This window comes from Homalodisca vitripennis, chromosome 2 (genome assembly GCF_021130785.1).
Source record: "Homalodisca vitripennis isolate AUS2020 chromosome 2, UT_GWSS_2.1, whole genome shotgun sequence".
Taxonomy (NCBI): Eukaryota; Metazoa; Arthropoda; class Insecta; order Hemiptera; family Cicadellidae; genus Homalodisca; species Homalodisca vitripennis.
The window spans coordinates 73,870,968-73,887,695 of record NC_060208.1 but is presented as its reverse complement, the minus strand read 5'-3'; the positions used below and the strand labels follow the sequence as shown (position 1 = coordinate 73,887,695).

The window sequence follows — 16,728 nt, the reverse complement described above, 5'->3', positions numbered from 1 at the left end:
TAAAATTCTATTACATCCCCATTACCACAAGTTATTCACATTCCTGCTTAAGTTTATATTTTGTCACAGAAGGAAGTAATCTGTAATCCAAACTTAAACAACAAAATGTTTCCTTGCGTCTGTCTCTAAGGTAAGTAACAAACATTGGAAGAAATATCCATCTCTACACTCAATTTTATATTGCTGCTTCAAGATGGAATACATTTGACCTCCAAAGAAGGATCATCCAGTAAAAAATCACAAAATAATGAATGACCCTCAGTATCTCTGAGGTAATTAACATATAGTCGTATTAGATGAAAAAACCATATCTGCATTCTAAGCTATCTCATTATTAACTGTTCAAATGTACATTAGATGACAATCAATAAGTGTTTACTGTACAGCCATCAGAATCTGGATAAAACAAACTGCCTGATTACACTTTGATGATGATAACTGGAGATAATGATAAGTTCATGAACCACTTGATAATTCTGTTACTTTCAGAGCCTTGAGAGGTTCTCAGTTTCTTGGTTGTGGGAACATACCTACACTTCCTCATTTTGGTGCAACATCACCTCCACTAGAACTGCTGTAAATCCAATCTTTTATGGATCAAGAGAGCCCTGATATTTGGAAAGAGGATATCAGTCTATCTAGCTTCTTTACCACATTAGCTACCCTCCATGCCCTCACCTGTGACATAAAACTAGCTGTCCACAGCTTGAAAAAACTGAATAAAAAGTGACAGAAGGATATTACACACACTAAAAGGCGATTTATTGTATTATTCTCCTAAAAGCCAAATTATTATATTATTTCCCTAAGATCCAAAATGATTAAAGTATTAAGAGGTCTAACTCACCCAAACTTCTTGAAAGACAGTTTTTCCAGCCAGTGCCATGGCTCAGGGTCTCGCCAGTATCCAAAGGCATTTATTCGAACCAATAATCCATGCAGTAGTATCCGCTCAAGAGCCTCACAGAATGTCCGTACTGCCTCAATATCATCTGTCACTGGCTGTAAGACACCCAGGAAGTGAACAGCTGATCCTGACAATTATAACAGAATATACTGTAACACTCTATATAACATAATTCCAACATACACATAAGCTTTCATCAAACCATTGTGAAATAAAGAAATCCTTACAATAATAACACACAAATGTTACCAAATTCATATTTAAATGATATTTTGTTGTATAACAATGTTTTGTAATTTAAAATGTACAGGATAAAAATTATTTGCAGATAACTTAAGAATATTACTGGTGTGTATGAGAGAGTAATAATTTTATATTGTAAAGAATTATGTAATTAAGAGTAATACAGAAGGCCAGTCAGTTAGGAAATTTGGGTATGATGATGACATATTTCCTTCTTCTAATCCAAGCTACTGCAGGAGGAAGTTCAATACATTTTTAAAGATATTATTTTTTTTTACATATTTAGAATTTGTGTAGCCAACTTCCTGAATAATACACACATTTCATAGAGAAATGTTGGAATTTCATTGGTAAATAAAATTTGAAATTCACTTCAATAAATAAATTTAATAAAGTTCAGTTGTAATAAATTAAGTTAAATTCAATTAAAACATTAGATTTGGCACTTTATGTGTAGAGCTCATGGTTTGGCCCACTTTTTACCAGTGTCAATTGTGGGAGGTATTTATATTGTATGGTTTCAGTTACCATTGCCAACTAATATAAAAAATAGTAAAATTATAAATTATTTGTAATCCAAAAAAAAGCTTGACTCTGAGAATAAATACAAAAAAAATATAAAACATCATTTCTATCTTTACAAATCCAAATCCAGTCCTCTATCTATTCTGACCCTTCTTCATGTCCCATTCAAAGTTAAGCTAGCCCCCCTCAAAATGTATGTAAAGGAAAATCTTCAACTTATACAACACATTGCATTTGTAACACTTGCAACTCCTAAGAACAGCACTACTAACATAATTCATTGCAGAGACAAAGTGTAAGAAAAGATTAACCCTGAACATCCAAACGCAAGATATCTATTCGGGTTTATGTAACACTACTTAATAGAAAGGGGCTTTTATGTGTTAGAATAAATTGTAAAAGGCGAGTCTGAAAACTGTACTACTTAATTATGAAAATAATGTAAATTAGCCAATTTTAATTTTAAATGAAAGTCTCTTACCCTCTGGGGTTTCCGATGATTAAGTAACCACTTCTCCTAGATTTAGCTCCCAATTTAAAATTTTACTCCTTTAAATAACACATATTGTAACTCTGTTTTCATTACACTCATTGTATATTTTGTCACCTTATGAATCATGAAAGATCCAGTATATCTATAATACTATAATAATACTGCAAGATCCTCAAAATTTGCTTTATTTCACTCAAAAACAAAGTGGATGAGATGCAAACCATGCATTTGACCTAGTCATAGCAAAACAAAACAAAAAGCAGCACTATGTGGTGAGTGAACAAAGCATTGGGGTGCCAAGTGAGCCTTTTTAGTGGACTGTCAAATTAACTACCACCTTGAAAGTTCCTTGGTAAAATAACCACATCGTGGGCACACGATGATAGCAGTCAAGTGGTTAAACTGTTTTCTTACATAGTTCCAACAATTTTCAGAAACTTATCAAATCGAATGACAAACTCATCCAAACCCTTCCGAAAGAAACATGACACTCAGTGATAATAGCCATAAGTCAAGAGTGTTATTCCTGTGCAAATCACTTTCATGATCATCATCAACTTACTGTAGTCATAGTCATAGCCATAGTCATAATACTTATAAAATTGTATTTTATTCAATTTACGCTTGAGTTACTCTCCAATTGAAGAATTCTGCCAGTGTGTACAACGATCGGTCCTGAAGCCATGTTTTTATTTGCTGAGCAACCTGTCTACTGTTAGTTCTTTTCAGGTCTTCTGGCAGGTTGTACACATTTTCGCCCCCATGTAGCATGGTCTCTTTTCAGTTGCACTGAGGGTATGTGCAGGAAGGCAGTAACTGGTTGCATGTTGTTTATTACAGTCATGTATCTGGGCATTTGTTCTGATTTCTTCTGGAGCCATTGTATAGATGTACTTAATGACTTCGAAAATGTAAAGGTTTAGTATTGATAGTATTTTTAGCTGCCTGAAGGTCCCCCTACAAGATTCTCTGTGTTGAAGGTTTCCTAGGCTTCTTATTGCTTTTTTCTGAAGAATAGGGACTCACCTCCCCATACTACAATTCCATAGCAGAGGTGTGACTCAAATAGCGCGTAGTAGGCAGTCTTAGCTGTTTCCATGTTGCTTATGTTCTTCAGTCTCCGTATTACATAAAGTCCAGAGCTAAGATGACGACACAGGGAATCAATGTGGCGTGTCCATGTAAGACCATCATCAACTGTTACACCAAGGTATTGAGCCGAGGCAACCTATTCCAGACCAGGTATTCTTCCTGTGGTGTCTCTTTGTCGTCCTAAAATCAACTGCTTGGTTTTCTTTTCATTCACAACCAGATCACAGCTGTGACAATATTGAATTGCCAAGTTAAAAGCTACATATGGGGCAATTTCCAGTTGTTCGGGTTCCTTTCTACTTAGCAACAGTACCGTGTCATCTGCATACATCACCGTTTTGCTGTAATTCTGTATGTATTGTGGGAAAGTCATTTGTAAATATAATAAACAGCAAAAGCCCTAGTACAGATCCTTAGGATACTCCACGGGTGATGGTTTAATTTCTGATTTAATTTGATTTGTTTTCTGTATGATTGTGTGCTCGATTTCTACCATTTGGCTTCTTCCGATTACATAATTTGTAAACCAATCTCTTCATGTGCCCTGTATCCCAAAGGTTGTCAGTTTGTTTTTAAAAGCTGCTGGTGGTCAAGGCTGTCAAAAGCTTTACTGTAGTCAAGTAGTATGGCTGTAGTAGTATTTCCTTTTTCATATTCTTCTAGCAAGAAGTCTACTGCTTATTAGAGAAGTGATTGTAGATTTTCCTCTTAAGAAACCGTATTGAAAAGGTGTTAAAAGCTGATATATTGATAGGTGCTCAAGTAGTCTAACTAGTTTCACTTTTTCTATTAACTTTGAGAAAGTAGGGATCAGTACTCCCTACAAGTAGTGGAAGTAGTTCCACTTGCAGGAACAAATGGTAGATTGGTCTTATTTTGTTGGTAGATGGCAGTGTGTCCGTACTGAGGGTACTATATCTGATTGGAAAACTGTTCTTTGTGGTGTATCACAAGGATCTATACTTGGACTGTTACTGTTTAATTATATGACATTATTTAATATAATTCACTTATAAGAATGTTTTATTGTATTTTATTAGGTTGTATTGTATTTTATTAGGTTCAGTTTTAATATCTTCAAGGTAAATAATTATATAAAAGTATCATATGATAATAATAAATATTAAGTAAATACTAAGTATTATGTAATATTCAGTACAAAGTCAAAGATGCTTTATTTACATATACTTAAAGTACAGCAATGGCGTCAATTCTTAATATCTAAATATCTAAAAATAGTCATGTGTTGTAAAATGTTTTAGAAAAGATTATCAAATCGGTTCAACACATAAATTGAAACAAGTTGTCAATAGTTACATACAAAGCAAGTAGCATACAATGTTTTTGCCTGACGTTGTCATGAGGTTAATGAATAAAAAGGTCTATATTTCTAAAAGATAAAAACTGCAAGAATATTAAAAGTTACTTAAATATATAGTTAATATTTAGAGTTTAAAAAATCCAAATTTAGAAAGTTGTAATCAAAATTTGAATGAAAATCTGAATTTTGTTAAATATCTTGATTGTCTATGTATTCATTCAGGGTGTAGATAGGTCTAGTTGTTAGCCAGTTGTTCAATGACGTTTTTAACTTCTTTCCTGAGAGAGTCTTCATGTGTGCTGGTAGTAGGTTGTAGAGCTTCTTGCCCATGTAGGAGGTTTCTTCTCATACAGTGTGAGGTGATGTGCCGCCAAAGTGTAGTTTGCAGCATGACGAGTGTAGTAGTCATGCTGGTCAGCTACACGTGGCAGGTTCTTGCCGTCAACATATAGTATGACCTCCTGGATATAAAGAGCAATCACTGTCTTAATTTTAAGCTCCTTGAATGCTTCTCTACAGGAGTCTCTAGGGCTAAGTCCATTTATAACCCTTATGGCTTTTTTCTGGAGTCTTAGAATTCTTGACAAGTTCTGTTGAGCAGTTCCGCCCCAGACAGATATGCCATACCGAAGGTAGGATTCGAAAACAGCAAAGTACGTTGTTCTAGCTGTAGCTGAGTTGCTAATGGCTTTAGTCTGTTTTAGGACATAAAGGCTGGTGTTGAGTTTGCTGCATAGTGTGTCTACATGTTGTGTCCAAGATACATTTTCGTCTATAGTTACTCCAAGAAATTTGGTCTTTTGCTTCATGTCAACGTCTGGCAGGGCTGGCACCTGGTCTCGCTTCCTACCAAAAGCTAGCTTGTTTGTTTTGGACATGTTTACTACCAGGTCGTTAGCATGACAGTACTGGTATGCTGTGTGCAGGGATATGAATGACTTTACAGCTAGCTGGTCGGTTGAGTTTTCTGAGGAGAGCAGGGTGGTGTCGTCAGCATACATTAGTGTATTACACAGTCCATTGAGGTATTGAGGCATGTCATTTGTGAACAGTATGAATATCATGGGGCCAAGGACGGAGCCTTGTGGGACCCCTCTCTTTACTGGAAGAGGCTTTGATCTCACACTGTAAATTTTATCACCTTCTGCATGTTTAACTTCCACCAACTGCCTTCGTTCTTCCAGGCAGCTCCTAAACCAATTTATAGCGGACCCTTTTATTCCAAGGTTGTCAAGTTTTTTTAAAATTAGATTGTGCCCAAGGCAGTCAAATGCTTTACTAAAGTCAAGCATGATGCTACATACATATTGTATCACCTGAAGAACCCATACTGATGCCTTATGTACTCACCTATCTTTTTACTTAAAAAACTTAAACTTTGTACCAGTCCCAATTTAGTTTTAAAGGTGTATTTTTCTCCTTCCCACTCTCACCTTATATATGGTATCCTTCTCTGGGGTGGTCTAGTGGCACTAAAGAGGTTTTCCTGTGCCAGAAGAAAACTGTACGTGTAATTTTTAATATTAGTTATAGTGATACTTGTAAACAAAACTTCATAGAATACAATATACTTTTGCTTCCCTCAATTTTTGTTTAACAAATTTAAATGTACAGTATGTAAAATAAAATCTAGAATCATTTAATTTGAGAAGCTCAACCCACAATCATTATACCAGAAATTAAGACTTGATCGATCAGAAATTTGCTAGGCTGGCAAATACACATCTGTATTTGGGCATCAAACTCTTTAATTACGAGGTGTGATCAAAAAGTTCCAGGACTGAATTTTTATACATTTAAATTCATACAACATACAGGTTTATTCGAATTTGTCTCCTTCAAAGTACTCCCCTTGGGAAGCTACACAATTTTCCCACCGGTGTTTTCCACTGATCAAAGGCCCCAGAAAACTCTTCTTTTGTAAAAGTGTTTTAGCAGCTCAGATCGTTTTTTCTTTAACTGTTTTGAAATCAACTGTTTGAAATCCGTCCTATTTTCAGGGGTCTCTTGAGCTTCGGGAAGAGAAAAAAAGTCTGCTGGAGCCAGGTCAGGTAAGTAGGGGGCTGAGGAATTGACAGTCATTGCGTTTTTACACAAAAGTCACGGATAACTAATGCAGATGAACAGGAGCATTTGTCATGGTGAAGGACCCAATCACCACTTTGCCACAGCTCAGGTCTCTTTCTTTCTCACAGCATTACGCAATTTTCTGAGGGTTTCAAGATAAACAAAAGATTAATTGTTTGACCTTGTGGAAGGAATTCAAAGTAGACGACACCTTTTTTACAGTCAAAGAAAACCGTAAGCATGACCCTTCACATTTGATTTGACTTGACGTGCTTTCTTGGTCTTGGAGAGCCTTTTGATGTCCATTGTGATGATTGGCTTTTGTTTTCCACATCGTAACCAAAAACCCATGTCTCATCTCACCGTAATGACATGATCCAAGAAGCTTTCGTCGTCATTTGCCTTTTGAAGAAGTTCCTCAGAAACATGAATTCGGTGTTGTTTTTGGTCTTCAGCCAACAGTTTTGGCACTAAACTTTTCTGCAACACGACGCATTTGAAGTTTTTCAGTTAAAATTTCCTGACATGACCCAAATGAAATGTTACACTCTTCTGCCATATTCACGGATTGTTAGTCGACGGTCTAATCGTACGAGAGCGTTCACTTTAGCAACATTGTCATCACTGATTGACGTTGAAGGGTGTTCGGCCATCTTTAAACGTCGAACCACTGATGGCAGCATGATCGGCTTAGACATTCTTCTTCAACAAAAAAAGCCTCTTTGTAACATCAAAAACGTTTCAGAAAACATTTTGTTCAGTTTTCACACAAAAACACGTTGCTCTTCTTTCACATTCATTTTCATTAAACAAAAAAATAGCCAAACTCAATAAAACTAATCTCAAACAAACTGTGCTAATGTTACTTTTCATGGGTGTTATGATTGATCCTGCAAACATCGCTGTGTTACTGTTGAATCAGAGAATACAATGCTGCCAACCGCATCGCTCTGAGACATTGCATTCCCATAGTATATAAAAAGTCCTGGAACTTTTTGATCACACCTCGTAAGTTACTGTACCATTAATAGTAAGAGACATTTCTTGTAAACATTTTAAAACATCTGTGTCTAAATGATTTAAACAAAAGGTTTTTTATTCTATCAAAGAAATATGTTTCTGTACTGTAAGTGATTATATTTTCATGTAATCTGTGCTCTGTTCTCTGTGGTTTCTAAAGTGTTAAATAATTGTATACACAGTATTCTTGTAGGCCATTGTTAATAGTTATGGGTTTATTTATATTTTAATTTCTATAGTAATCTATATTTTTTTAGACATATTTGATAAAACTATGACTTAGTCAATATATTTTTATGTGGGATGACAATAAAAGATTCTTCATTCCTTTATTATATTGTATTATTTAATATATCAATTCACTTACAAGAATATTGTTAGTATTTTATTAGGTTCAGGTCTAATATCTCCAAGGTAAATAATAATATGAACATTACAAAAGTAACATATGATAATACTAAGTATTAAGTAAATGATATTATATATTTAATATTATTCTAACAGTTACTATTTGCTTTGAACATGACCAAGTACTATACAAAATTTTACTAGGTTTCACTCATATGCTGACAAATTTCAAATGTACACTCTGTGTAAGCAAGTGAATTGAATGTAACCGTTGATGGTATTAATGAAGACATTAAACAAGTATTAAATAGACATAAAGTCATGGACTTAAACTTAACTCAGACAAAACAAAACCTATAATAATTGCTCACTCTCCACTACTGAATACAATTTATTGACATTAACAACGTACAAAAAATAACAATGAACGGAATATCGAAACCGTACTGCAGTAGTGTTAGAAGTTTGGGACTTACTATTAATTTTACAATGTTACGATGCCTAAGTACTGGTCTGAGCATATAGTACTTATAGTACAGTACATATGATACTTGTAACGGTCTTTTTGTAATGCACTCAGAAAAATATGCAATGTTTTTTACCATTCCATATTAAACTATTACTTGTGAAAACAATTGTATTTGCATACTTTAACTACTGCAACCCCGTAATTAATGATATGACTGTGGTTTTGAGCAACAACTCCAGCGAATCCATAATTATTGCATTTGATTTTTGTTTGATTTGGGAAAATATGACCACATCGCATCATACTATATTTGCATATTAATAAAAAAAATATACAATTTGAGAAGCATTCGAATTTTGAATGTATTATATTCTTAAAAGTTTGTTTCCACACTATTTTGTCAATGATTTCAAACTTATTTGTAACAATGGAAGCACAAGAAATACCTGCACTGTATTGTCTATGCTGCGGATCCCATGTCATAGAACAGTAATATTAATTAAATCATTCATTGATACTGCATGCAGAGCTTGGAATTCCTTTCCAGATAGCATTAAAGAACTGAAAAACCGGACACGGTTCAATTCAGCTTTGAAAAATGTCTTCTTAGATCGAATGACCGCGGCTGTCGAGACCAATAGTGTGGACGTGGGTGTAAGCGGACAGAAAGAATGACTTGGTGAATGTAAATAAAAATATGTATTGTTTCTAATGTAATATATGTTATTGTGTAAATCAATATTAGTTTTAAGTTTTAATTTTAATGTTCAATGATTTTAAAAACAATATAAACAGATTTAAGTTGATTTATCTTTTTTACTGGAGTCAGTGGTTAATATACAAATTGATAGATTATACTACCTTTGAGATCCTTTATCATGGGATCTGACACAGACATTTTATTGGGTTGTATGCACTCGCATAGTTAAATCTCACTACAATTACAATTTGTCAGTTTGGCTCCGTTCATAAAATATTCTGGCACGCTGTTTACGTTAATCTTCTTGGCTGAAACAATAAATAGACACTATTAAAATTAATACAAAATATCTTACCTACTGAAGTGTACATTCAGTTAGTATACATTATATATATATCAAAATAATCGGTAGCCTACTTTGGGATTATACCGACCACACCCAGACATGAATCGTTATTTGACATTTTGCTTAACTACTGATTACTAGATTAGCGTAGAACAATATTTCGTCAATATAAAACAGGAACTGTCTTATCGCAAGCCCCTCCCCATCGTCAGACAGAGGTCAAAGTCGAGCGGTCTAGTAAATAACGTGATTGCGGAGTCTCGCCGCCCATTCAGCCGATGCGTCGCTTTGTTGTACTTCCGTGTTTTACCCCTACATTTCTCCAAACACAAAAATTCAACAAAAACAAACATTACCAAACAAAAACTAAACTCTTTATTGAAGAAATCACACAAAACTTGTTTTTATTCTTGATCACACTCTGCTACCCAAAATGCGAGTGCCTCCGGCCATCAGCACGGGCTTCGGGGCCCTGCGCTGATGGCAACGAAAGAAAAACATCCCTCGAGATAGTACCTATCAGTAAAATATCAAATTCTAGAGGGGCTAATCAGAAATATAAATTGAATTGTAATGGCAAGGCAATTATGTACCGTGCAAAAAACTTAAATATTCATGTGATGCCACGTGGCCTGCTGTAATCGGGATTCTCGAGAAAGATAAGATAACAGCGACAACAATACCGATCACAATACCTGGAAATGCTTGTTGATTGATGGAATGTTAGTTCTGTTACTCAACTACATAGTTTTATAACGTTCTAAGTTTATTGAAAAAAGTTTAATCGTTGGGGGCATATAATGGAATCTGACCCCATTAACAATTGATAATCGTTGTAAGTTTGTAATTTTGTAATTATAGAGTTGTTTTTTCATTCTATCATGTTTGTTTCTATACATTTATATTTTTGTGTTCTTCATACTGGTGTGGTCGGTATAATCCCAAAGTACCAAATAATCTCATATAAAAATCCAGAAATATAAATCTATGAAATACTAATACAAAATCATACACTCAACTTTTACATATGTCTCAATCTCCTGAGTGCTAGTTTCTGTGACCTACCCTACATTTTCGGGTTAGGAATGCCTAATCAGTACCAGACGCCGTGAATCTTAAATTCCATACCCAAAATTCCTGCAGCTAACCCTTGTTTTAAATGTCTTCAATGTATCTTTCTACTAAAAACACTGTATGAACAAAGAAACATAAATATAATACATAGTAAACTATTAATTTAAATCTGGTAACTCAGAATCAGCATCCATACTGTAAAAATAATTGAAATTAAACAATTCAGTATAACCTACTTCAAAAATCAAAAATGAATGCAGCTGTATGGATTGTCCACTACTGGTTACTTTAATCTATTTTTGAATGCCCTTTTGAAATATTAAAAAATAAAAATACATGTTAGGTTATGACTGTTTGGTTCTACATAGACTAATTATTTCCCTGAAATTCTGCACATACCATTAAAATAAATTGGTATTTTTACCTTACATTTTGAGTTATACAGCGGTCTTTAAAGGGCTAAATACAGAATTTATTATAAACTGTTAATAATTCTATTAGCCCCCGACTTATATATCACAAGAACCACGATACTGTAAATCCTAGGCCCTAGCTAAAAAATGAACTGTTCGATAAAATAAGTAATTCCGCTTATTCCATCTAATAAATTAAAAATAATAAAATGTTCACCTTCTAAACACTTTTTCGCCCAAGTTGATTTATTATTAAATTAGCCATATTGCTACTACTATCATAACGGAAGAACTAGCAGTATAGTTTTAGTGACTAAGTGACTGAACTTCATATCTGACATACTAACAGTGTCATTAAACGAGCTCCTCATGCAGCGAAAAAATGGGGTGATCAAGACCAGCGGAGAGAAAGAGTGGGGATGGAGGGGCCCCTCCTGCCAACTACAGATAGCCCGTGTATTGGAATAGTGGAATGAGCAGTCCGCGCGTTCTCGCTCCGTACTCCTCTGAATTTAATTTAGTTCAGTACCCGGCAAACTTATTAAAATGTATCACTGTATTTTCAAACCTCTTTCCGTAGTTTAGTACAGCATACATATATTTAAATTACATTTTCAAAGCTGGATGTTGCAGGATGCAGCGCAATTAAATTGCAGGCAATCTGTGTGACAAACCTCTTAAAATGTACCGCTGTGTTTTTAGCTTTTTCTCTGAATTAAACACCTTTCAGTAATTTGGTACAACATACATATATATTACATTTTCAAAGCTGGATGCTGCAGGATGCAGCGCAATTAAATTTATTTCATTAAACCTTGATTTTACTACGTAATTAATGGCAGGCAATTAATCTTGTCTACATACAAATAAACCAATACAAAGGAGTATCGAAATACCCAAAAAGACGTAAGGAAGTCTAATGTAACAAAGTAACCTCGTTACATTCAGTGGCGTAGCTAGAAAACATTCGAGGGTGGATTAAACATCCAGGAGGATTAAAAAGAGCCATACTCGCAAAATTTAGAAATTTGTTTGTTTACAAGTGAATTCTCAATTTAATTGTACTTTTTTCATTTTCTTAGTCACACAAATGTGATTGTAAGCATTCATGCTTGCAAACATTTAAACTTTTTAAAAGATTCGAGACTTGTGTTCTTAGCATAGTAGTTAAATAATGATCTTCAGGGTCTCCAAAATACAAAATCAACAATTAAGTTGAATTTTTTAATTGCATCTTTTGTATTAAAATGTAAACCAATAAAATTGTTTTGTAACATTATATTTGGTTCATTACATTTTCTAACTGCCTTAATCAAATAAATATAATTTGTAGGTTAAATTACTATTAGTTAGAAATTATTCGATAATTGCCATGTACTATAGATCAGGTCAGCATTATAATTGCGTACGCCAGACGACACATGACACATATCAGGCTTGGTCGAAGTTGCATGCACAATTTCAAGTCTATAGCTTATTTTTCATTCTCGATATATCCAACAAACAGACAGAGAGCTATTGCTATAAGTTAAAACTTGATCGTAATAATTTGAGGTTATTAAAATATTGTATTTATTAACGATGTCACGTGCTATGTTAGGTATTTCAGTCACGTAGTTGTCATTGACTGTGTTATATTTCTATAATTATGTTTTTGGTTGAATATTTACTCGCAATGTTTACTTCAATAAATTATATAAATTAGTGTAATTGTTATTGTATCATAAATCTGTATATTCGTAGCATTAGAGATCTGTAGGACTACATTATTTTCATCATCTGTATTACATAAATATTTCTGTAATATAAGTGTAATATTAATTTCTTACATAAATATACCGTAAGTGTTTAAAACTGTAAACCAAACATATACTCATATATCTTAAACTGAATTTGTCAGTTACAGTAATATAATATAATTAGGAAAATGTTGTATTTATTAATGATGTCACGTGCTATGTTAGATATTTAAGTCAGGTAGTACTCATTGATTTTGTCATATTTCTATAATTATGTTTTTGGTTTAATATTTACTCGCAAGTTTCTTTTTTAATCCTCTTAGTTTATTACAGCCATTACATAACTCTTATTACAGATTTTGTAGCGTAATTATTCATTTATTTACTACCAATTAAGGAATATATTCCAATAGCGCAAAAAAATAGATTTACCGTCGTTTTAAGCCTATTATGCAAAATATGATGAAATTATGACATTTTATTCGTTATGCACCATCTCACATTTTGTAAAGTGTCTTTGGAGTTTGGAAAGTTCAATATTAATATAATTAATTCGATATAATTTCTATGTTTTGCAGATATGTTCGGATATAAAACGACTCATTAATTCGTAAGATAATAGAAATCAGAACCGTTCCGAACTGAGTTCGCTATCAGCCGGATGTTCAGGGTTTGTCGGCACTGCTTGGCTCTGACCAGTCGAAGAATTTTCGGGATTTATCGGTACTGCTCGGCTCTGCCCCCACTCTTTCTCTCCGGCGGCCTTGATCACCCCATTTTTCCGCTGCATGAGGAGCTCGTGTGACATTAACGCCACCGCCACCTAGTAAACATATGGGGGATATTAGTATTTTGTAGCAGTTTTAACCGGCTTTTACTTTAATAACCATGCAATCTCATTATTCATGAATTTAGTTGCATATTGGATGACGAACTTAAGTGAAGCATTCTCCTTTTCGAGATAGAAAAGCAATTGCCTTTTACCTATTTATTTGATATTATACAAACATTGTAAATGAAAAAAGAAACTGTGCGTAAGTACGTATTTACAAGTTTAAATTTCAAATATGACACTAAATGTATAATATTTACAATTATATTTAGTAAGAGTAAGTTTTAGTTTTTTTTTTACATTTTATTTTGGCATTTGTATTCCCTATGCAAAGTAGTAAATAAACTGGGTGAGCTGGACTTTTATCAACGAAGAGAATAAGGAGATCGTTTTCCTATTGGCCAGTTGGCATGGCGTGATCCGTCTGTCTAGGAAAGCATGGACTGGACGCGGACTTGAGCAGTGCCGCTATGGAACTTGTCTCGATATGGCCTAGCATAAGCAGTCTAATTTTCTCTTTACTCAATGTGAAGGGTATCTCGAACCCATCCCCCCTTGACACTCCTTTTTAGAAATCGTAACCCGCTAGCAAAGTCGCATTAGAACTCCTCTCGTTATGACATAAAGCGTGAGCGGTCTCTTAACAAAGTGCGGAACTCTTTGACTCCTTATACTGTGTTGGCAGTGTGCCGATGTTGTAACCCGTTAGTGTGCGATAAACAGATAGAACCCCTTGAAAAACGTGTCCCACCCCCGATGCCATGAGTGACTATTGAGGTGCAGTGATATAAGTGTCGACCCATGGAAGCCCTAAGGATCCGAGCTAGATGTACCGCCTGGTGTACCTGGCATGAAGCGAGAACGTCGATGAGTCTGGCATAGGTCAACACTTTCCGTTCTTATATACACGATTAAAAGAAACTCATGTCAGTTGGTGGAGCAGACTTTAAATCCCTAACCGTGAAACATAGTTTCCGCAGGGTTCGGTTATAGGCCCTGTCCTCTTCTTAATAACGATAAACGATCTATGGCCTTTAGGTAATGTGTTGCTCTTTGCTTACGATGTAACCATATATAATAGGGGAAAGACACCAAATTCTGCAAGGACATCTCCATTGGCCTCCTTTGAACACGTAATGGATTGGTTCCTATTGCATAAAATGAGCCTCAACAAAAGCAAAACTCAGAAGACTGTCTGTATCCTGAATTGTGCCGAAACCAAAGTTCTGGATAAAGTAAACTTTTGGGGTTTACGCTGAATGAGAAACTTACCTGAAATATTCATACAAGCAAAATTTGCTCTGGTAACATTCCTGCGGCAACGGCTTAAGTCTATGCTATCTAGACAGTGCTTAAACAGTTTATTATGCACGTTTCCACAGCCATATGTTATATATCCTGCAGATCTGGGGTCACGCGCTAGGAAGTGCTAATGTCTTGATTCTTCAGAAAAACCCCCTGCTCATTATTTTATCCGCTGGACAACGGAAACATTATAGACCTATACTTGTGGAACTGGGAATCCTGACAATCTATAACCACTATAACCTGGCGAGCTTGATGTATGTTAGAGATGACCTGGACTTCTTTTCCATGAGAAATTAGATACATACCTATAACACCCGCGGGAGGCTGAAACTTGATATACAGTACTATCGGCTAAGCAACGAGCTTCCCTGTTCTAGCTGCTAGGCTGTACAATGCCGTGCCAAATGAAGTGAAGAACCTATTCTACTCCATTGAAGAATGTGTTGATGTGGACTGGGACACATAAACACCAACCCGCAGTCATTTAAAGTTAGTTTAAGTTTTGTAAATATTGGTTTTATTTAATGTTGATGCAGTCTTTACGGCTTGGTAAGTTTTGAAATATTAGTTTTATCCATTTTTTCACAGTCTATCCATCTTCGCTAGTCAGGGATGAAGAGGTATTCAAGGTCATAACAAACATTAAATCTACAAAAGTATTTAATTAAAACACTATTTTTGTTTTGTAAAATCAAATCACACATTACATTGTATAGTTCAACCATCATAATAGGTAAATACGCGTGTAAATAAAATTTGTGTACACACACAAGATGTAAAAAATCTCCCTACACAAACTTTTGGATACTGTCCCATCCCATGGACCAAGAGGAGTCAGAAAGTTAATGCAACCAATGGTCTATCTCATTTAATTTAGCGTCTAAATGTGTTTTTAGTATTCATTTTCTTAATTAAAAAAAACCGGTGAAGATAAACTTAAATTTGACATTATTATTTATTTCGCAGTCTAAAATATTTTTGTTTATTAACATTAAGCTGTATTATCATATTACATTTAAACATTTTGAAGAGTTGAAGTTTTGAAGCTTAATACAGTAAAAAGTAGAAACATAACAATTCTTAATGAATATTAAAAGTTCTGAAATCTAAATAGAAACATTCTGACACCTAGATAATAAATATCGGCCAGTAAATAATGTAGATATAAGCTTTAACAGTTGTAATGCATGGTTAATGATGCCGTAAACGTGTATAAAATAACAACTTTGCCGTTCATTCACTAGTTAGAACTTTACATCTACATTATTTCTTGACCAAGTTTTATATTTTATGTGCCAAAATATTTATGTATAAAGCACTAACATCTTTAACCGTCCACCATATTGAAACGTTGTATGATAATATAATATTAAGTTTTCTCATGAGTTCATATTGCAGGAAACATTACAGTGCCCAATTTGAGTTTTATATATCTACTTGTTTCTGAAATAAAAAAATAAAAACTAAAAAAGCATAAATGTGTACAGATGGACGGTAAACAAAATAAAAATACCATCCGTAACATTTACTTTTTAGCTCCTCTTCGTCCATGGAACAATATCCTAAAGTTTGTATAGAGAGTTGTGTTACACCATGTATTCACATTACTCAAAAATGAACATGAACGTTTTTGATTTATGACAATGAGCAATGAACGTGGTCGTATAGAAATGTGTATAGCCACAGCGCACCGTGGACTATATTTAGCAATCATGTAAATCATTAACTTATTTTAATTTTAATAAAATTGATATTTTATCTCATAATACTGTGTTGACTGTTGTCCTTTCAAGACAAAATTTCAGAGTATTGATAACGGCTAAGAGTGATT

General features: G+C 34.3%; 1 protein-coding gene across 1 annotated transcript in view; it reads right to left on the bottom strand.

The window, feature by feature from the left end:
• LOC124354180 overlaps positions 1 to 11,366 on the bottom strand; it is a 40,697-nt gene extending 29,331 nt beyond the window's left edge. The window contains exons 1-3 of the mRNA XM_046804450.1: positions 11,236 to 11,366; positions 9,347 to 9,493; positions 848 to 1,034 (exon numbers count right to left, since the gene is read on the bottom strand). Of these exons, the coding sequence (XP_046660406.1) occupies positions 848 to 1,034; positions 9,347 to 9,383 (224 nt within the window). The 5' untranslated portion in view covers positions 9,384 to 9,493; positions 11,236 to 11,366. The remainder of the gene's footprint in view (positions 1 to 847; positions 1,035 to 9,346; positions 9,494 to 11,235) is intronic.
• Positions 11,367 to 16,728: the final 5,362 nt, after the last annotated feature.